Raw genomic sequence first — 19,395 nt, forward strand, 5'->3', positions numbered from 1 at the left:
ATGCGTTCCAATTGTAGATAGCAGGAGATGTTGAGGTGAGAACAGCTGGGTAATGTACTGGAGCTGGAGCTCACATGGACAGCAGACGGCACATGCAAAGACTGGACGGAGCCCTAAACTGGTCTTGAAAAGCTATTGAGCGTCTTGGAGGCACTAGGTAGCAAGATTCAGATGTCAACAGCAGTCAACTACTTGCATCCTTACACGGGTCAGAGCCAGGGTGCTGCCACTCAACCACCGAGTCTTTGCCAACGAACAGCTGCAATGGGAATACCTAGATTCAATCTCCATCTTACTTACTCATCGCACTGGAATACAAACCCCCCACCACGCCCTGACACATCCATAAACTCCTCCCGTAAACTCTCCATCTTTTTCAGGTCGGCATCCATCCGGAATCGTTCAATATCAACAATCTTGACGCCGCTGCCCGTGACAAGGAAATTATACTAATTCACGTCTCTATGCAAATATCCCCGCTGATGCAATCTCCCTAGAGCCAACTTGCAGCTCTCCAGGTCCTCAGTAGTAGCAGAAGCTGCCCGGCCATCCAGATTCTCGAGTACAAAGCCTATGACCCTCCCCCTCTCATGGATGTGGCCGAGGAAGCGCGGGATAAGGCCCGTGCCGTTGAGGAGTTGGTAGGCCTCTGCCTCGCGTCCGATGCGGGGGATCTCCCATTCGAATCGGGCGATTTTGGCAATGGCGGGCAGGGGAATGGATAGACTGAAATCATCAGGACGAGGGACCAAGAGTGACGATGAGCCGCGAGCTTCAAACGCCATTGCTGAAAGCAACTCGGTCTTCTCGACTGCGAGGCAGTCGATTCTCATAGGGTGCCACTGGTACTGGCGCTTGACGCCGGCGAGTGGGCAGTTCGAAAGAGAGGTTCTTAAGGCACCGCTGGCTTTGTCGCGTGAGATGCGGGCGACTGTCCATTCGTCTGACCAGGGCAGGTTCGCGAGCGAGGGGAGCGGGGACGCGAGCGTATCTCGGTCAAAGGTTTTGTGAACACGATGAGGTATTTGACCTGATTTCCGACTTTGATGCGGCATTCTCTTGGGAAGGAGTTGTCGTCGTCGACTTCCATGGACAGGATCACTGGGTCCATTGCGGGCTGTAGAGATCCAACTGGCGGTCGGTCTTTGTTTGTCCCTGTATCTTCCATCTCAGGCTGTTGTAGAGAGGCTTGAGGGTTCTGCAGCCGTCACTTGACAGCGCGTTGCGTCTATGTAACGTTGCTCATTGCTCGTAGGGTCACAGTCTCTTCTTTCCACAGAAAGAGGGTAGAAGGAGGCTGAGGTGGAACGGACTAGGTATGGTAATACTGCTTCTTTCAGTGCCGCCCTTGCCGCCTAGCGCTCTATTTTCAGAACAAAGCGTCCAATGAGACGTCTCGTTGTCCTCCCGTCATGACCGACGCCCTTGCCTGTTCCATTCCCTTCCACTAAGCCAAGTGTTGGCTTTCACCCAATGACAGCGTGAGCTCTTAGAACGCCCGTGTTAACAGCACAAAGCATATCTCAAGATTCGAAGAGCGCTAAGGAGAGCAGGCCGGAGATTATGGCGTGGGGGACGTTGATACACGGAGAGGTGCTTGTTAATATAAAAAGTGTTCAAAAAGATTTATTTAGGAGAGCGGAAAATAAGAGTGAGCAGTAATGGGAGCTATTGAGGAGTTCAGAGAGGGTTAAGGCTGGAGTAGGTAAGGACGGTCCGGCAGGGATTCGTTTATCCTGAAGTCCTCTGGGCTGTATGGGCGGTGTTGCCTTTATCTCAATGCAGGGTGCTTGGCTATGGTTCACTGCACAGTTGGCACAGTTGCTAGATTCCTCAAAGAGAGCATGAATGAAGTAGTCAATTTCAATACCTAGGGTACCTAATGTAACGCATATCCTTGGCTGGGCTTGTGCCTCATGTTAAGTCTATCATTTACTCCCCGTCCCTAGGCATGTATCTCAGTTCCTTTGCTGTCTTTATCTTTTTTATTTTTTTTTTTTTTTTTTTTTTTTTTTTTTTTTTTTTTTTTTTTTTTTTTTTTTTTTTGTCCCGTTCGTGGCCATGGTTCAGACGGGCCTGGATTGCTTGAGAGGGATTCCATAAAACGTTAGACTCACTACTTCAGTTATTGCTGAAGGATATAGGCTGCATGCTTACCAAGAGTAGGAATCCACCATTAGATCCATTATCCATGAGTTAACTCGTTGAGGATCTCAAACAAAGTCATTCCTGCGTCGGAACTCTCCCCCCATTTGAGCGAAGACCGGAAGCCCAGGTGGCCGACGCGCACCCTCGTCACTAGCCTCCCACAACCGCTGCGCGTACCCGCACACCCGAAAGTGCTTCAGGAAGCCCTCGCGCGAATACACCATATCCCTCGCACGAATGCGCTGAATAACGCCCCTCGCACCCAAACTCTTGTCTTCAAGAGCGACATGACATCCAGCACACAAGACCCCGCGCTCGACGACGCCCGTCTGCCTATCAAGATACGGGAGCGCACACGACGCCATGTAGCTGCACTTCCTTTCTAGATAGCTACCGTTTCTGAGGGTGCTGCCGCTGCCGCTGCTGGGGGCAGAGTGTAGCGCGCGCCGCCTGCTGGAGTCGCAGAGGGGGAACACCCGGCAGAGCAAGACGAGTGTTCTGCGCGTCTCCTGCGGGATCTGGCCCATTGTATAGATTCCAGGGAGAGCGTAGAAGGGCTTCAGGCGGGATTCTTTGAGGGACGTTAGGCGGAGGCGTTCGTTGACGGTGTCGAGGGGCCGCATGCGGGTTTCGCCTGCGCACAGGATACATGGTGGGCAAATGCGTGTCCAAGAGGGGAGGAAGATGAAGCCTGCGAAGTCGTTGCACAGCTTGCATGTCTTTGTGTAGAGGGCTGTGTGGAAGGCGTTTAGGGAGATTTCGCTTGCGGTGCGTGTGCGGAGGAGAGCGCAGAAGAGGCGCAGGCCGTATGTGACGATCCGTTGGTACTGGGGTAGGGAGTCGACTACTTGTCTGGAGCTGGAGTTGACCTGCCGGAACTTGAAGAGGGAGCGCATGTCCAAGTGTTGCAGGGTCTCGCATAGTAGCTCGAGGGGTAAGCAGTCTAGGTCGCCGAGACCGGCGGTTGACGTCGACGGCCGTTGGAAGGGAGTGGCTATTGAGGAGCGGATGATGTCATGCTGGCTAGGTGGGAACCAGATCACGGACAAGCAGTAGTCTCTGCGGTGGTAGGCGGTGGTCTGGATAATGGCGTCAGCTTGCTCGTCCTCGAAGTGGTATTCGGTGGTGGAGCAGTCTCCTGGGGGCTTGGTCAGGGAGGCCATTTTCGACCTCTTCCTGAGAACAAGAATGTCGCTCTGAGCAAGTAATTTTGGAGTCTAGATATGAAGGTTGTCAGCATTACTTCACCTCTTCACTGCAGAGTTGGCAGTGTTCCTGAGGACGCAACCAGAGGGGGTAAACAACAAAGTGAGAGGCCAGTCAGGTGACCGTAGCTCGGTCGAACTATCTTCCGATCGCGAGCGTAGTCGCCTGGGATTGTTTTCCACGGAACAATCAACTTGATTTGCATATATCGAAAGGACAATTAGCTCGCGGCAGCGAAATAGCTCTTGAGGTCAATCAACCCACCAAGTTATGAGGGTCGGCCAAAGGAACCCTCAGCGTTCTTCTTAAATTACCCAGGCAGACATGAGAGCTAGGCAGGTGAGCCGGAACTAGGCTCCTTTAGGACACATCGATGCCTGACCTTTCAGGCTAGCAATCAAGGCCTGCCTCCTTCACCCTTCAACAACTTTTCCCAGTAGTAAACAGGCCGTTTGGGTGATTTACAGAGAGCTCACAAACACAAACAAATATATTGAAGCTGGAACAGCTATCTATATGCCACGTCAAGAATAGTTCTCCCTAACCCACTCGGCCGCCCGCTCGCAAGCCTCCTTTGGCTGCCTCTTATATTGCAACAGAAAGCCTTGCACCTCAGCAAGACTCAACTTGTTCTGCGGCAAGGCCTCTGCAAACCTCGCTGAGAGGGTATCCATGTCTAGATCTCCCTTCTTCTCCTTTTCAGTTTCCTCAGGGTCTGAGCTGACGATTTCTCTCCCACATCCCGGGGCGTCACTGAACATACTGCGGAAGAGCTCACGCATCTCAGTGCGCCCTGGCAGATCGAACTGCACGCGCATGTCCACACGCCCTGGGCGGATAAGGGCAGGGTCGAGATCTTGCGGTGTGTTCGTTGTCATGACGAGGATGCGGCCTTCTTGTGATGCGACGCCATCGATGGCGTTGAGAAGGGCCGAGAGAGAGATTGGGCCGGATGTATCGACAGGAGGGCCTCGTTGAGATTGGAAATGAGGTCCCCTGCCTCCTCTTCTGGGCGATTGATCCATTTCTTTCGTCGCGTCCGACTCCTGCTGTGCGCCTGAAGCAACGTTGGGTCTCCGAACGCTCATGCCGGCAGCATCAATATCTTCTAGCAGCACAACGCACTGCGAGGGGACTTCGGAGAAGAGACGGAGGAACTGCGACTCCGTGATATGCGGGTCAAGGAGGCTAAGCACGTAGATGTCAAGTCCAAACACACCCGCGATCGCAGAGCACAGACTCGTCTTGCCTGTGCCTGGTGGTCCACTGAAGAGGTACCCTCGCCTATACGGTATGCCGTGGTCAGCATACCACTGCCTCGTTGCTGGGTGCAGATACTCCTCCAAATCCGCCATGAGTGTATTCTTCTTCTTCGCATCGAGAATGACCGAATCGATGGATCTGGACGGTCTCGTCGTGATACAAGTCCACCTCACCATATCCCTCACATTCGAAATAGGCCGATGCACGCTGATATTCGACTTGGACAGTTTCTGACTATACGCACGTGCCTCGTCCAGGAAAGCCCGCAGAGTATCAAGCGACAAACTCAGCGTCTGGAGCTTCACATGGTCCGAAAGCTCTGCCTCGCCTGCGTTCTGTATCCTCAACCCAGTAACCGGCGTCGGCGACGAATGCGAAAAGAGAATCCACCGCCCCTTAAACAAAAAGACCCGCGACCCATTAAACGGGCGCAACTTAATCGGCTGGTCGTCTGTCTTCGACGACGTCCCCACACTCGGCCTCCAGCCGGGATTCGGCGCCCACTGGTGCTTCGCCAGGTTCTTGTAGGCCTGTTTATTGGTGACAGCGAGGACGGATCGGAAATTGCTCCGTTCGAAGACGTGGTCGTTTAACCAGAGGACCACATCGTGGAAGAGCGGGTCGTCGTCTTTGATGTGCACTGTTGATAGGCATGTATTCTCGGCGTAGCGGTATGCCACTGCCCACGCCGACCGGATCCAGGCGATGAATGCCGCGAGCGCGATTCCGATATTGATTATGAACCAGGTGTCTTGGCCCAAGAAGCCGCGGGCGAGTTCTAGTGTGTTGGTTCGCATCATTTGGTGGATCAATGGAACGGAATTTAAAGAAAAGATGTGGTCGTGGTTGCTGTTTTATAGGTGGGTGGGGTTGGTCTCACATACGGCAGGCAGCAGTGTGGCGAATGCTGATGGAGCCTTAGCGATAGGTATCGCTGCACTGCCACATCTTCCTATCCTATAGATCCATGTCCCTAGCATGACTCACACTCACTTGAGCCGCAATGGTACTTGATTTAAACAGCCTACAACAGGTATTATCATATCAGAGTCTACCCAAAGCGAAGGCAACCGCTATCTAGGAATTTGCCCGGGCCAGCCGCACAACCACGTCCCGACCTTCGACCACCGTCCGGTATCGAACATTACATGCAGACGCCCATTTTTTTTAGTTTATCCTCGTCCATGTTCCCTGCGTCCTTTACCTTGTGCGCCCATTCCTGCAGACCTGTTATACTATCGACTACAAGCCGCAAGCCGTCAACCTGGCGCATGCTCTGAGCACTCCGCGACTTCCTTGCATCAAATAGCAACATGGCCGTCAGAGCCGCCGCACCTACAGCACTAGCCAGTCCCAGTACGAGAATAATGGGAATGTACGTGATTCTATATTTCTGCTCCTTCTTGGTTGCGCCGACTGTGTAGTGATATATCGGCAGATCGTTCGAGATATTCCGCGCCGCAACCTCGTAGACAATGCGCTCCGCTTCGCCAGAGGCATAGAGATAGTTTAAAGCGTAGACTGTCCAGTTTAGGACGCTTGGGCTCCGGTCTTGAAACGTATTCTCATTAGCGGTCCAGCCGATTGCGGGCCCAATGCCGGAAATCGTGGACAGCGGGGCATGATAGTTCAGGGTCACCTGCCAGGCCTTTAGGGGTGCGTATACAACGATTTTCCGCGCTTTAAATGATGTGTGGGTGATTTTCCAAGGCTGCCCGGGATGGCGGGTATAGTTCACGAAGCCCTCTTGTCGGCTGATGTTGCAGTGGATGCTCCAGTTTGTTTGGGTCACGTAGCCCGGCTTCTCTGGCGTTGGTTCGTCTATCTGGGCTTGCGATAGATTGAACTGGCTCTCATGGACTACTCCGAACATAGAGGGGATTGTGATGCTGGCAGGATGGTTGAATATGTACCCAAGGTAAGCCCGCGAGCCGTCAGGTGTGAATGCGATGTAGTGGCTATACTTGTCGCCGTCGACGGGGCTCGTAACAGTATCCAGGCCGGGAAACTTTGCCTCGTACCCGATATCCATTCCGGAGGCACTTGGGAATGTCGGGCTTATTTCGAAGTAGTTCCCACGGGCCGAGACGTTGAGAGACGATGGTTGCCGGTCGACCTCGCATTGGGTGATCAAGCGATAGCCAGGAACGTTTTCCAGCGCAATTATCGAAGCGTTCAGCGCCGACAGCGAGGCTCTTGTCATGTTCGAGCCAATGTACGCCCCAGCAGCGTCAAGCATCTGGACGGCACTTTCAAATTGCAGGCCCGATAGGAGCGCAGACATCCGGATTACGAGGTCCTGGAGGCTCGGCAGCTCGATTGGAATGAACGATAGGTCCGAGAGGTAGGTTGAGCCGTCCATCCATATACCGGGGGCCTTGAAGAAGCGTCGCTTAGTAGTCTGAGGGGCGCGGAGGCAGCGCTTGTTACATCGTAGGCCCCATATGCGATGAACTTTGCTAGCAGTTTGCCTGCAGCCCCAGAGAGTAATACTGGCAGAGATAGCATGCAGAATCCCCAGTTCTTCGCACGCAAGAGCGAGTTTATCTGAATGAAGTCAAAACTTCCAGAGGACGTGATGCTTGCTTCCACCGAGCACGGCAGGGGCAGCCCGGCGACCGCCCCAGGAGACTCCTCGTTGATAACAGACACGCGGGCGCTCGTGAACCAGACAGAGTCAAGGAAGAGCATAACCAGAGGTGCTAAAATCACGGCGCAAGCGAAGTCAATGGCCTTCGCTTGGATGGTGCTAAAGCGGCCTCCAATTGCAACTGGGGAAGTCATGCGTCCATGCTCCTGGGGGGTATAGTGCGTAATAACCAGGGCTAAACCAGCAATACTGGTGGAGAGGATTCCGAGGACGAGTGCCATAGTCTTTTGATAGACCTTAAGTAGCCGGAGTGCCAGTCGGCCACGGCTGGCTTTCGAAACACCGCGTTGGTGTCCCTTGTAGCGAAAAGCCCTCGACATTGTTGGGAACATTTTAATTTGCCGTTCGCTCTTCAGGGCTTGATGAGTCCCCGGTGCCAGTCAACCTTAGCTCGGTGCTGAGATAGCATATGACGAGACACTGGGCATGGAAAGAGAATATAAGCCCAGCCCAGATCCTGTCTAGCACTTTGCTCAGAGCGCACCTGTGGAATATCAAGGCTTGCCTCGCTTCTAATTCGCACCATGGCCTAGCCTTGCGCGAAGGCTGACACCTTCGTGGTGTGCAGATGGAAAGCCATATGGGCCTTACATTCAACTTTAACGCAGGTCAGATCAGTTCTATCTTTGGATCGCGTCGCTGTGTAACAAGGCTCCGCGAATAACTGCACAACTAAACATCTGTCAGCATCTGCGTAACCCCGCGCCCTTGGGGGCCGATGGGAACAGTACCACGCATTCTACAATATCGAACATAATGTCCCGAACTTGTTCATCGTTATTTTCAGGCATAGCCAGGCATTATCTAGCAGTGATACTCGGGCCTTCTGATACCAACTCAGTGATGACTTTGGCTGAGTTGGATATACTATTTATCTTTTTTCAACTCCTTCGCCTTCACACCAGGGGAGTCAGCAATGGAACAGTATCATCTACCCCAGCTCTTCTTCTTCTCCATGTTAGGGACGGAAGGCTGCTCTGTGGGCGTGGGAAAAGCCCAGCCGTTTCTTCCGGGCTATGGCAAAACCTAATGGATGCGAGAAGAATGAGAGGGGTCGGGTCGTCCGCAGCCTGAGGATTTGAATAGGCTGTATAGCCATACTGGTTCATTGTCTAACTTGTGAGCAGCCTGACCGGAGCCATTGACAGACCTTTGTGTGCGAGCCGCACTCTGGGTATTATACACACCTATGGACTTTGCTCTCCTTGCCCTAACTGATGACCCACCTAGCACCCCCGTAATCCGCCATGACATCAAAACGGTGCGGTCGTAATTTGGGTTATTCTCAAATACAGGAAATGATTACATCGACCACAGAGTGCAGAGGATCGGCACCGTGGGCGTTGGGGAGGACAAGGACTTCTATGCGGAGGCAGACTCACCCATAAATACTTCCAGAAGACAGGGGCCAGACAAGGGTTCTTCGAGTACGGATTGTTGTATTGACCCGGGTTATGCGGGGGGTTCTTAATCGCCCCAGTCCCAGTCCCTGTGCATTCGTACCACAGGACTAATGGCACCTTAAAACTGACTTATTTGAGTCAAGGTTACCTGACTCGTTGGGTATAGACTTCTGTCAATGATGGATTTGCAGGGGTGTCAATAAACAATCCTCGAATCCCGCCCCCTAGAGCACCGACATTCGACTGGAAGCTTGTCAGTTTTGCATTGCTGCTCGGTTATAGTATCAAAGCATAACTCAAATAAGAACCATTCGCAGTGACAGCCGAGATGGCACCGTTCAACGCTACTTATTCCTTTGGGCCTCAAGGCCAATTTCCGCCCAAGCGGGCAAGCGGAGAGCCGGGCGTCCGCAAGATTGCGAGGAATGAGGACCATGACTCAGGGGGGCGAGAATGGTCCCCTGTGGAGCCGAATAAGCTCGGAGCTAGCAGTCTTGGCCCCGGTTCATTTGCCGTTTGCAGCCTGGTCGCCCTCAGAATTCGATGCGTGACATCTGACCGATTGCCGATCGCCGATCGCCTGCAGTCGAAGTCACCCTGCCCTGCATGAAGGATTGTGGCAGGGGCATGGCAAAAACGTGGATAACTCAACACGAATTCACCTAGAAAACACCATACTCAAAAGCCCCAACTTGAATCCTAATAGGTTCACCAGCAGCACCAATCCGGGGGCGAGACTGACAGCTGCCATGGATCGGCCCCCTCCCATCGACCCATCGGCAGCCCCTAGTCCGCCCCTAGCGAGTCCAGACCTCTAGTGAGCGTCAGTGCCCCAGTTTTCAACCTTTCAGCCCTTCTGGAAACGCCTTGACCCTTTGCCTCAGCCGCACGCCCGAACGCCCGCCTGCAAGGTTTGTTAAGAAGCCACCACGCCGCCTCGGGTTTCTTCAAAGCTTGACTCCTGCTCCTGCCACCTGCCACCTGCGCAACAAAGAACCCGTCCCAGCTCCATGGGTCAGGCCAGGAGAGGGGGGATTATCCGAAAATGGCCGCCTTGATTCGGACGCTGTATTACCTGTCCACCTTGCACGACAATAATACCGCAGGAGCACACCTACACAGCCGCAGCCACAATGCACCACCACCACCGCGCTACGAAGTTATCACCGGCGGCACAAAAGCCGGCTTCATCGCCCTCGGCACCTGCGGACTCATCTCGCTGCTTGCAACAGCAAGCCTCTTCCTCTTTCTGACACACCGCTTCATCTTCAGCTCGCGATACTACTCCTACCCGCTATGGCGGAACCAGTACGTCGTGCTGATTTACAATCTCTTGATCGCAGACATGCAGCAAGCGACCGCGTTCCTCCTCTGTCTGCACTGGGTTGTCAAGGGCAAGATCTGGTACCCGAGCGCCGCGTGCGTGCTGCAGGGTTGGTGGATTCAGACGGCGGATCCAGGGAGCGGGCTCTTCGTGATCGCGATCGCATTGCACACGGGCGCGGTTGTGCTGCGCGGCCGGCAGGTCCCGTATCCCGTGTTTGTGGGCTGTATCGTTGGCCTGTGGACATTCATTCTGGTTCTGGGGTTTATTCCGGTCGGGTTGTATGGGAAGGAGACGTTTGTTATTAGTGAGGCTGGTTGGGTATGTCCTCTCCCCTTCCCTTTCCACTTCACCTCTTTCTCTCCCCGCTCTTCTATGGTATACGTATACGGTGGACCGTGCTAACAGGCGTGGACAGTGCTGGCTCAGCCCAACGCACGAAAAAGAGCGTCTCTGGGGCCACTACATCTGGATTTTCCTCTCCGAATTCGGGACGATCGCGCTGTACAGCAGCATAACGATCTACCTGCGCCGCCGCATGGCCGCCGCAACCCTGAAAGCCCAAACACACGCGTACAACCGCTCGCCCCGCGAAGCGCACGCCCTAAAGCGCCTCAACCGCGTCGTCCTCTACATGCTCGTCTACCCGGCGTCGTATGTGATCCTTTCCCTACCGCTCGCTGCAGGCCGCATGTCCAGCGCGCGACACGTTATACCATCCCGCGCGTACTTTGCCGTTGCGGGTTGTCTCATGGCGCTGTCGGGGGCTGTCGATACGGCCGTTTATGCGCTTACGCGACGGCAGTTGCTTGTTAATACGGAGGGTGGGAGTAGTGGGGGTTTGCTTGCCGGGACGGGTCCGGTTGGGCGCATCTATGCGCATGGGGAGGGGCACTTGTTTCAGACGCATATTAGTGCCGGGCGGAGTGGGAGTGGGAATTGGGATGATGATGATAAGCTGGAGAAGGAAGGGAATGATGGGTGGATGGGTTGGGCGGGGAGACGCCTAAGACGGGGGAAGCAGAGTCTGGGTGCGTTGGCGGGGGTGGGGAGTAGAGCTGATGCGCAGGGGTCTATGGAGGAGATTGTGAGGAGTGGGGTTGATAGAGGGCTGAACAAGGAGGATCTGGAGATGAGGGATATGGATAGTGAGGCTATGAGTACTGTTGGTGGCGTGTATCAGGAGACGACCTTTGAGATTCGCACTGAGCGTGTTGGTCGTGAACCTGGGGGTCAGTCGGGTTATCCGTATCAGAAAGAGCCTTCAGATCGAGGGGATTGAAAACAAATATAGACCCTCAACTCAAGTTCTACCTTTCCTGTTCTATTAGCAGCACTGCATGGGTACAGTGCTTGAAGCCGGTATTAAGACATGGCAGCGGTGTCATGCACCTCTTGAGCCCTAAGTAGACCCTGGGCTGCAGATACTCCCAATACCCAGCCTCTAAACTTCCAATATGTTGCATTTGAGCTGTAAATATTGAACTACCGACAGGTATACCCCCCATCAACCACAATGTCCGCCCCAGTGGTATACGTACTCGCATCACTCGCAAGATAAAGATAAACCCCCTTCAGCTCCCGTGGATCCGCATCCCTCTTCAGCGGCGTTAGACTATACCACGCCTCCTTCATCTCAAACGGACAGTCCCCGCTAATAGGCGTGTCAATGTACCCAGGACTAACGCTGTTAACACGCGCAAAGTCCGCCCATTCGACGGCGAGCGATTTCGCCAGGTGGATTATGCCGGCCTTACAGGCGTTGTAGCAGGCCTACACGATACGTTAGTAAGATGGCTTCCGAGTGTGAGAAGGGACATTTGGATATAGGTGTAGACATACCTGCTGCTGCGGCACATTAACCGCATGCCCACTCATACTCGCCGTAAAGATGAGATTGCCATGCCCCTGGCGCCGGAAAATCTCGCCCGCAACGCGCGCACAGTAATACGCGCCCGAGAAGTCGATGTCTACAACGCGGTGCCAGTCTTCCAGCTTATCGTCCAGTCCGCCTGCCTTGGATGGTATACCCGCGTTCGCAATCATAACATCGAGCCGTCCGAAATCTTGCACAACGGCGTTCGCCGCGGCCTGCACGGCCTCGAAGTCCTGCACTGCAACCTTGTACGCCTTGGCCCGGACCCCGAAGTCTCGAACTAATGTCTCGGCTTGCTTGTCTGCGGGAGAAGAGTTGTACCACAGCGCAATGTCGGCGCCGGCTTCGGCGAGGGCGCGCGCGACTTCGTACCCGATACCCCCCGATCCGCCGGTTATGATTACCACTTTTTGCTTCATGGAGAACATGGCGAAGATGCTGTCTGGCAGTGTGGGGTTGGCGCGACGGATGCTTTGGTTTGTCATTTTGGCGGTGGTTGTTTCCGAAGAGGGTGGACTGCGATGAAGAAGACGAGGGGTGGTAAAGGAGGTAAGCAAGTAGATAGGTGAAGTGGCTCAGGGTTAGGAAGAAAGGATCGTAAGTAGAACTTTTATCTTGTCGGTCTCTTCCACGTTTTGGAAGGACCTTCATTTCAAAGCTACTCCGCAACTTATACCATTCTAATGCTGAGGCCTTCTTACAAGGCGGCCGTTCGCTCTCTGTCCGTAGCCCGTGAGTCTCAGTCCGTAGGAGGAATGTGAAGCCCGTACGGCCGGCCTACCGTGGCAGACGGCGGGGAGGGAACGGGGCCGGCACCCCGGTCACACCAACCTGATTCGGAGGCTCTATGATGAATAGATACAGAATCTTCTACGAGTCAAAATCAAATCCCATCTATCATCGGAACGGTCATCGACCGATCACACCACGAGTCTGTAATTAGGTATCCTGCCTGTTTGACACCCGGCTAAACGCTCCCATCGGCCCCAGTCGTCCGCCCAGCGGACCACCACGTCCGGCCTCAGAAGCAGGCTCGGGAATACTCCGGCACGAAAGCCGAGCAATGACAGTCTTGCATTCCCCATGGGGGAGAAGGCGCTAGTCGACCTGCTACTCCATACGACGTGACATATAGCTCCACTTGCATCGAGCCGAGTCAGGCCAGACCTTGTCCCCGGCTTGTTTGCCAGATTCCTGATTCTCGTCAGTCATACGAGCGATTTGTGGCTATGCTGTCATGGCATGGTGAGGACAGTGAGGGATTTCAGGTCATAGGCTTGAATGTCTCAAGGTCTCTGTCTGGACAGATTCTAACTCTTTTTTTAAAGTTTCCATGGAATCCTTTCGTCTCTCTGCCCCCTTGGTTGGCCAAGCATCAACGATCTTATCTACTCCAATCCATGTATATATAGATCCGATTTCCCACGTGTGCCCGTTTTATATCCAACACCGGCCCTTTCACTCAACGAGCTTGATATCGGTTTAGCTGCCAATATGAAAGACCAAGATATCGTCGGCGAGGCTCTTGCCTCTGTTCTACCACAGCACGATAAGACCTGGCTTCGAATCCCTCATCTCCTACAGCTAAACCTCATCCTCCTGATCCCTCTTCTCTCGTCTGCTGTAGCCGGCTATGACGGTACATTCCCTCCCTAATCCACCCATCGTCCAACTTCTCCTATACTAATATGCGCAGGCTCCCTAATGAACGGGCTCCAATCCATCACCGAATGGAAAACCTACTTTGACAACCCCACCGGCTCGATCCTCGGCGTCGTCAACGCAGCCCAGTCCATCGGCAGCGTGATCTCCCTCCCTGTCGTCGGAATTCTCTCTGACAAAATCGGGCGCCGCTGGACACTTCTTTCCGGCGCGGTGGTGATCATCATCGCATCCGCTATCCAAGCCGCAAGCGTGCAGTACGGCATGTTCGTGTTCTCTCGTGTCCTTGTTGGTATCGGGAGTATGCTTGTTGTGCAACCGAGCCCCATGCTTATTACTGAGTTGGCGTACCCGACGCATCGAGGTAAATATACGTGTGCTTTCTGGACGATGTATTATCTCGGTGCGATCTTGGCAAGCTGGACTTGCTATGGGACGCAGAAGCATCTACATAGTGATTGGACGTGGAGAGTCCCGAGTATCATTCAAGCCGCCTTCCCCATTACCCAGGTCCTGCTTTGGTGGGCTGTGCCTGAGTCGCCGAGGTAAGCATATATATATATATATATATATATTCCTTTTGTTCTGTTCCGACAACAGAGATTAGTGCTAACAGGCCTGTTATGTAGATGGCTTGTCGCCAAAGGTCGAACGGAAGAAGCCCGCGCACTTCTCGCAAAATTCCACACTGCCGGTGAACAAAACCATCCCCTGATCGAGTTCGAAATGGCCGAGATCGTGCGAACAATTGAGCTGGAAGGCCGAGCTGCAGAGACGAGCTGGTCTGCGCTCGTCAAGACACCCGGCAACAGGAAGCGGACCTTCATCGCGGTGTGCGTTGGTGCCTTTGCACAGTGGAACGTACGTTGCCCACCCCCTTGCCCTACCTCCCTCATCACACGCGTATACTGACATACCCAGGGTGTGGCCGTGGTCTCCTACTACCTAACGCTGGTCCTCGACACCGTCGGCATAAAAGATACCGATACACAAACCCTCATAAACGGCCTGCTCCAAATCTTTAACTTCATCGCAGCGCTCTCCGCAGCCCTCTTCGTCGACAGATTGGGAAGACGAACCCTCTTCCTCTGGTCCGCCCTCGGCATGCTAGTCTCCTTCGTCATCTGGACAGCCTGCTCGGCCGTGTTCGACAGCACACAAGCATCAGCCCTAGGCCGCACCGTGATCGCCTTCGTCTTCATCTTCTACTTCCACTACGACATCGCGTACACGCCGTTGCTCATGGGTTATCCCACCGAAATCTTCCCGTACTCGACACGGTCGAAGGGGTTGACAGTTGAATTGCTCTCTGTATACGGGAGCCTGATTATCCTTGCGTTCGTGAACCCGATTGCTTTGGGAAATATTGGCTGGCGGTACTATATCTTCTTTTGCTGTTTTGATGTGCTGGTTCTGGCGGTTACGTATTTTGTTTTCCCCGAGACCAAGGGGTATTCCCTTGAGGAGATTGCGGAGGTCTTTGATGGGCCGAGTGTGGTTAGGTCCAGCGAGGTCTTTGGGGGGAAGGATGGGATGGCGAAGGGGAGTGTGGAGCATAGTGAGACTGTATGATCATTGAATTTTGCCAGATGGGTGGATATTTCGCTTGGAATATCTGACTCTTAACCTGTTCCCGACTTGTACTGAGAAGCGTAATGCAATATACTGGCAAAAATATATATAATTGACTCCCCGTTACTTCTCCTGAAAGCCAGTAATGGAATGTATGTCGAGAGATAGACACACTGTCTCTTTAGATACCCGACAACCTGAAGAGCCGTAGCAAGCGCTTTGAGATGACTCGCAATCGGATTGGTGAGTCGGATGGATTCTTCCAGCTTCTCCTGCCTGGCTGGACACTTGGTTGGTGATAATGACACGTGACTTTTCTGGTGCCTGAGAAAGGAGCAATGGGCACGGACCACCCTCAATGTTATGGGACTTCTTCTCGCGCGACTTTCTTCACTCCTCAAACATCCTCCACCCTGACAATTCATCCTTCTCCATCTCGCAAACCGCAAATTTGCATCGATTTCCATCCAGCTCTGCCTTAATTCTTGTCAAGACATCGCTTCTTCAGCTGAACCAGTGCGTCATAATGCATCGGAAGCAGTCCGAGACCCACCATGGGCTCACGCGCGGGGAGTTGGAGAAGCCCGCTGATCCCACTCAACCCCGGACATCCTGGTCACTTCAATTCCTGGCAACCACCTCCCACTAAGCCGAGACGGCATCATCTTCGTCATCGTCATCTAAATCATCCGATCCGGTATGAGCATCAACCCACAAGCCGGCCGTCTTACGCCGTCCGCTGCCCGGGCCACCACCCCCGACGTGGACTCGGGCAACCGCACGGCGACTGCAGAACAGGCCTGCCGGGAATGCCGACGACGAAAGTCTAAGTGCGACCGGTCTATTCCGATTTGCCGCCTCTGCAGCAAGTTTAGCCGGGGGTGTACCTACGAGAAATCGACACGCACCCCATTGACGCGCACGCACTTGTCGCAGGTTGAGAATGAGCTAGCCCGGACGAAAGCTTTGCTGAGGAGGTTCATGCCTGAAGTCGGCCGCCTTGACAACGATCTTAGCGAAGAGAACTTGGGTATCGAGGCATCTTGTTATGAAGTAGAGATTCCGGCCCAGTCCGAGCCCACGCTGCACAATGCCACCGCCGCCAGTCTCCCCGCGTCAGGCCATGTGGACCATGTCTCCCAAAATACCATTCCCCTTCCCACGCCAATAGACACGCAATATACAAGGATGAGTGCTAGCGGTAACCCTGACATGGGCGCAATGGGGCCTGGACCGGGCATGCGGCCTGCATCCGAGTCTCGCTCGATGGGCACAACAGCGCTCTCACTAGAGACGCCGCCGTCAAGCACTAACTTCGAATGGGACGAGAGGGCAGGTGGGGATAAGTTCGTCGACGGTATGGCTAGTCTGACGAGTCGGTCGAATGAGGGGGGTTATCTTGGTAAGCCTACAGTCTGTTTCTGATACTGTACGGCATAGCTGACCGTCCTAGGCTCTGCATCCGGAGCAGCCTTACTTCGTCTCACCGACACCAGGAATGGTGAAGGATCAGATGAAAGCAATGGCAACAGCAGTGAGCCCGTATTCACGCCGAGCATTCCTTTCGTGTTGAATACGATGTCTCAGCTTGAGCCCTTCGTGGACGCTTACTTTCGGGTTTACCACTGCTCCTACCCAATAGTGCACGAAGCAACCTTTCGCGCTCAGTTCATGGAGATACTACCTCGTCCATCTGGAAACTCCTGGCAGGTCTTGCTTTTCGTCATCTCGGCATTGGGCGTCTTCACCTCGTCCACTGCGACCACGCAGACAACGATCGATCTCGCTCTCTTCGACGCGGCAAAAGAGCGTCTCTCGATTGACGTTCTGGAAACCGGAAACCTCGTCCTCGTGCAAGCACTAACTCTAATCTCCAATTATCTTCAGAAGCGCAACAAGCCGAACTCAGGGTACAATTATATGGGACTCGCCAGACGCGTCGCAATGGGAATAGGGTTGCATAAAGAGTTCCCAACGTGGGACGCCAGTTTGTTGACGCTAGAGATGAGAAGGAGAGTCTGGTACTGTCTCTATATCTTTGACATCGGGGCGATGATTACTTTCTCACGGCCGCTGGACTTCCCTGTCGAAGGGGTCGATGTCCGCTTACCCACTAATGCGCATGATAGTGTACGCCTTTCCCATTTTCCTTGCTTGGAATTCAAAATTAACATCGTCGGTCTAGGATATCACTGTAGCAACCCGGCAGCCGCCACGACCATCTCCCGAGACAACGATTTACAGTCATCTTCGCGCCCAAGCGCAGTTCCACCTCGCCACAAGTGCCATTTACAGCAAGATCATCTCGCATCCCCTTCCCTCGGCAGCGGAACTACTGCAACTAGACGATACATTTATAGGCGGCTGGTTAGCGGATCTCCCACCATATTTCGCGGAATCTGCTACCCAGCCCCCGAAGTTTGCTCTCGCTCATGCTATCCTCCGCTGGCGGTATCGCAACTTTCGGATTCTCATGTATCGACCGTTCTTGGTTGGGCAAATTATGACTCGGGCGAGAGCTCACGCTGTAAACAGCCATGGCCAGGTACAACCTGACGTAGGCCTCGCTATCGACCGTTGCCTTGCTACGGCTGCCGAAGCCGTTGACCTGATCTGCACATTCTGGCTGACGGAAACCAACCAACGGAACATGATGGCCTGTTGGTATGGGCTATATTTTCTATTTCAGGCGATTCTGATTCCGGTAATTTGTTTACGGAATGACCCGCAGTCACCGCTTGCCCAAGGCTGGCGGACCCAAATCATCCAAGCGGTTGAGGTGCTCGAGTCCATGGCCCTTATGAACCCGAGCGCCCGACGATGCTTGGGCGTTATTAGAGAGCTTTGTGGCGCGTACCTTCAACCAGGACCTGCGCCCGAACTTGGAGAAGTAAATCTGGACGGTGCATGGAGACCTACGGAAGAGTCGCCGCAGACGCAGTTGGCGAACCTATATCCACTGATGTGGCCAACGCTAGAGATGGGCATGGGGATGGGCATCGAGGGCGACTCGATTATGTATGGTTTTCTCCTCTTATCTGATTACTTGCATAAATGCCTCCTAACCAGCACCTGCAGCCAAGAGACTACGATAATGGACTTTATGAACCGGTTGCCGACGTTGGAGTGACGAAAGATCTTAAATTTGGTTTCAATCGTTATTGACTATTTCAACTGCGCTGTTCTAGGGTAGGACGTATCCACCATCTATGATTATGTCTGCCCCAGTCATATAACTCGACGCATCGGATGCCGCGAACACATACGCCTGTTCACAGAGTTAGCAAACCCCCCGTTCAACTGCGGAGAACGGCCTTGTGTTGGGAAACGTACCCCCTTCAGCTCATATGCTTGCGCCATTCGCTTCGCTGGAATCATGTCGAACCACTTCTCCCTCCACTCCTTTGGGTGGTGGTCTAGAATATCGGTCGCAATGAAACCAGGCGAGATGCAGTTGACACGGCAAATGTCCACCCACTCGACGGAGAGGCATTTCGCCAGTTGGACTACGGCCGCTTTGGAGGCGTTGTACTACGCTCACAGTTAGCGATCACCCAGCATGTTATGAAGGGGTTAAGGGACATACAGCAGCCTGCTTCTGCGGCACATTGACCAAGCTCGCACTGACACTCGCTGTGAACACGATACTGCCCTTCCCGGTGCCTTGCTCTTTGAACACATTCGCCGCCGCCTGAGCTGTCCAGAACGCCCCGTCAAGGTTAACGTCCATAATCTTTCGCCATTCCTCGGTAGAATAATCCTCTGCTGGCACCGAAGAAGCGATTCCCGAATTCGCTACGACGATGTCGAGTCTCCCGAAATCGGACTTGATCTTGTTTATCGCATTCGTGATTTCATCTTTCGAGGTGACGTTGGCTTGATATGCGCGACAGGTGATTTTGTTCTCCGAGGCGATTTGGGAGGCCGTGTCGTCGGCTGTGGAGGAGGTGTTATAGATAATTGCGACCTTTATGCGAAATACAATCAGTATACAGACCAGAAAGGGCGATCAAGAGATGCGAACATTAGCGCCAGCTTCAGCGAGACCGCGCGACACTTCGAGGCCGATACCTCGCGATCCTCCTGCACTCCGTTAGCTCAGGTTCATCGCAAGCCATTTCACCAGCAATTTCACGCACCGGTGACAATCGCGACCTTGCCAGTCAGGTCAAAGGCCTTGGTGACGTGCTGGTTCTCTGGCTGGGCAAGGACCATTTTGGATGAGATGATAAAAATATGCTCTTGTCGAAGTTTGGCCTACAATGACTTTCGATACTCAAGAAAACTCTAG

At 53.6% G+C, this 19,395-nt stretch overlaps 9 protein-coding genes across 9 annotated transcripts; 3 read left to right on the top strand and 6 right to left on the bottom strand.

The window, feature by feature from the left end:
* Nucleotides 1-2,068: 2,068 nt before the first annotated feature.
* BDW74DRAFT_29052 (F-box protein) lies at nucleotides 2,069-3,594 on the bottom strand. Its single transcript, XM_073732431.1, has one exon. It carries the CDS (start codon nucleotides 3,309-3,311, stop codon nucleotides 2,214-2,216), a length of 1,098 nt encoding a protein of 365 aa, XP_073583009.1. The 5' UTR covers nucleotides 3,312-3,594; the 3' UTR covers nucleotides 2,069-2,213.
* BDW74DRAFT_29041 (BCS1 and AAA domain-containing protein) lies at nucleotides 3,570-5,544 on the bottom strand. The gene is made up of 2 exons (XM_073732430.1): nucleotides 3,737-5,544; nucleotides 3,570-3,685 (listed from the first exon to the last, which is right to left on the bottom strand). The coding sequence occupies exon 1, from the start codon at nucleotides 5,415-5,417 to the stop codon at nucleotides 3,879-3,881; it is 1,539 nt and encodes a 512-aa protein (XP_073583010.1). The 5' UTR covers nucleotides 5,418-5,544; the 3' UTR covers nucleotides 3,570-3,685; nucleotides 3,737-3,878.
* Nucleotides 5,545-5,661: 117 nt separating this feature from the next.
* Nucleotides 5,662-6,854, bottom strand: BDW74DRAFT_154566 (uncharacterized protein). The gene has a single exon (XM_073724701.1). It carries the CDS (start codon nucleotides 6,818-6,820, stop codon nucleotides 5,762-5,764), a length of 1,059 nt encoding a protein of 352 aa, XP_073583011.1. The 5' UTR covers nucleotides 6,821-6,854; the 3' UTR covers nucleotides 5,662-5,761.
* Nucleotides 6,855-7,085: 231 nt separating this feature from the next.
* BDW74DRAFT_154567 (uncharacterized protein) lies at nucleotides 7,086-7,566 on the bottom strand (the record flags this gene model as incomplete). The annotated part of the gene is made up of 1 exon (XM_073724702.1): nucleotides 7,086-7,566. A coding segment is annotated over exon 1 (328 nt), but the record flags the coding sequence as incomplete, so codon positions are not given.
* Nucleotides 7,567-9,715: 2,149 nt separating this feature from the next.
* Nucleotides 9,716-11,276, top strand: BDW74DRAFT_178867 (uncharacterized protein; the record flags this gene model as incomplete). The annotated part of the gene is made up of 2 exons (XM_073729302.1): nucleotides 9,716-10,315; nucleotides 10,413-11,276. 2 exons carry the CDS (start codon nucleotides 9,716-9,718, stop codon nucleotides 11,274-11,276), a joined length of 1,464 nt encoding a protein of 487 aa, XP_073583013.1.
* Nucleotides 11,277-11,473: 197 nt separating this feature from the next.
* On the bottom strand, nucleotides 11,474-12,711 carry BDW74DRAFT_29073 (uncharacterized protein). The gene is made up of 2 exons (XM_073732432.1): nucleotides 11,837-12,711; nucleotides 11,474-11,767 (listed from the first exon to the last, which is right to left on the bottom strand). Exons 1-2 carry the CDS (start codon nucleotides 12,353-12,355, stop codon nucleotides 11,480-11,482), a joined length of 807 nt encoding a protein of 268 aa, XP_073583014.1. The 5' UTR covers nucleotides 12,356-12,711; the 3' UTR covers nucleotides 11,474-11,479.
* Nucleotides 12,712-13,087: 376 nt separating this feature from the next.
* BDW74DRAFT_154574 (uncharacterized protein) lies at nucleotides 13,088-15,326 on the top strand. The gene is made up of 4 exons (XM_073724703.1): nucleotides 13,088-13,509; nucleotides 13,567-14,077; nucleotides 14,162-14,393; nucleotides 14,454-15,326. Exons 1-4 carry the CDS (start codon nucleotides 13,365-13,367, stop codon nucleotides 15,102-15,104), a joined length of 1,539 nt encoding a protein of 512 aa, XP_073583015.1. The 5' UTR covers nucleotides 13,088-13,364; the 3' UTR covers nucleotides 15,105-15,326.
* A 477-nt stretch (nucleotides 15,327-15,803) lies between these two features.
* On the top strand, nucleotides 15,804-18,234 carry BDW74DRAFT_178870 (uncharacterized protein; the record flags this gene model as incomplete). Its single annotated transcript, XM_073729303.1, has 4 exons — nucleotides 15,804-16,506; nucleotides 16,558-17,234; nucleotides 17,290-18,122; nucleotides 18,183-18,234. 4 exons carry the CDS (start codon nucleotides 15,804-15,806, stop codon nucleotides 18,232-18,234), a joined length of 2,265 nt encoding a protein of 754 aa, XP_073583016.1.
* Nucleotides 18,235-18,288: 54 nt separating this feature from the next.
* BDW74DRAFT_178871 (SDR family oxidoreductase) lies at nucleotides 18,289-19,319 on the bottom strand (the record flags this gene model as incomplete). The annotated part of the gene is made up of 5 exons (XM_073729304.1): nucleotides 18,289-18,372; nucleotides 18,438-18,635; nucleotides 18,691-19,071; nucleotides 19,129-19,187; nucleotides 19,244-19,319. The coding sequence occupies 5 exons, from the start codon at nucleotides 19,317-19,319 to the stop codon at nucleotides 18,289-18,291; spliced, it is 798 nt and encodes a 265-aa protein (XP_073583017.1).
* Between the last annotated feature and the right edge of the window lie 76 nt (nucleotides 19,320-19,395).

Source organism: Aspergillus multicolor (genome assembly GCF_047715735.1).
Source record: "Aspergillus multicolor strain CBS 133.54 unplaced genomic scaffold BDW74scaffold_15, whole genome shotgun sequence".
Taxonomy (NCBI): domain Eukaryota; kingdom Fungi; phylum Ascomycota; class Eurotiomycetes; order Eurotiales; family Aspergillaceae; genus Aspergillus; species Aspergillus multicolor.

Bases quoted from the DNA above. Each gene is read 5' to 3' on its own strand.
- BDW74DRAFT_29052 (XM_073732431.1), bottom strand. From the start codon at position 3,311: ATGGCCTCCCTGACCAAGCCCCCAGGAGACTGCTCCACCACCGAATAC.
- BDW74DRAFT_29041 (XM_073732430.1), bottom strand. From the start codon at position 5,417: ATGATGCGAACCAACACACTAGAACTCGCCCGCGGCTTCTTGGGCCAA.
- BDW74DRAFT_154566 (XM_073724701.1), bottom strand. From the start codon at position 6,820: ATGACAAGAGCCTCGCTGTCGGCGCTGAACGCTTCGATAATTGCGCTG.
- BDW74DRAFT_29073 (XM_073732432.1), bottom strand. From the start codon at position 12,355: ATGACAAACCAAAGCATCCGTCGCGCCAACCCCACACTGCCAGACAGC. The intron at 11,768-11,836 runs GTATGTCTACAC...CGTATCGTGTAG, and splicing joins TTAATGTGCCGCAGCAGCAG to GCCTGCTACAACGCCTGTAA.
- BDW74DRAFT_154574 (XM_073724703.1), top strand. From the start codon at position 13,365: ATGAAAGACCAAGATATCGTCGGCGAGGCTCTTGCCTCTGTTCTACCA. The intron at 14,078-14,161 runs GTAAGCATATAT...CCTGTTATGTAG, and splicing joins GCTGTGCCTGAGTCGCCGAG to ATGGCTTGTCGCCAAAGGTC. The intron at 14,394-14,453 runs GTACGTTGCCCA...TGACATACCCAG, and splicing joins GTGCCTTTGCACAGTGGAAC to GGTGTGGCCGTGGTCTCCTA.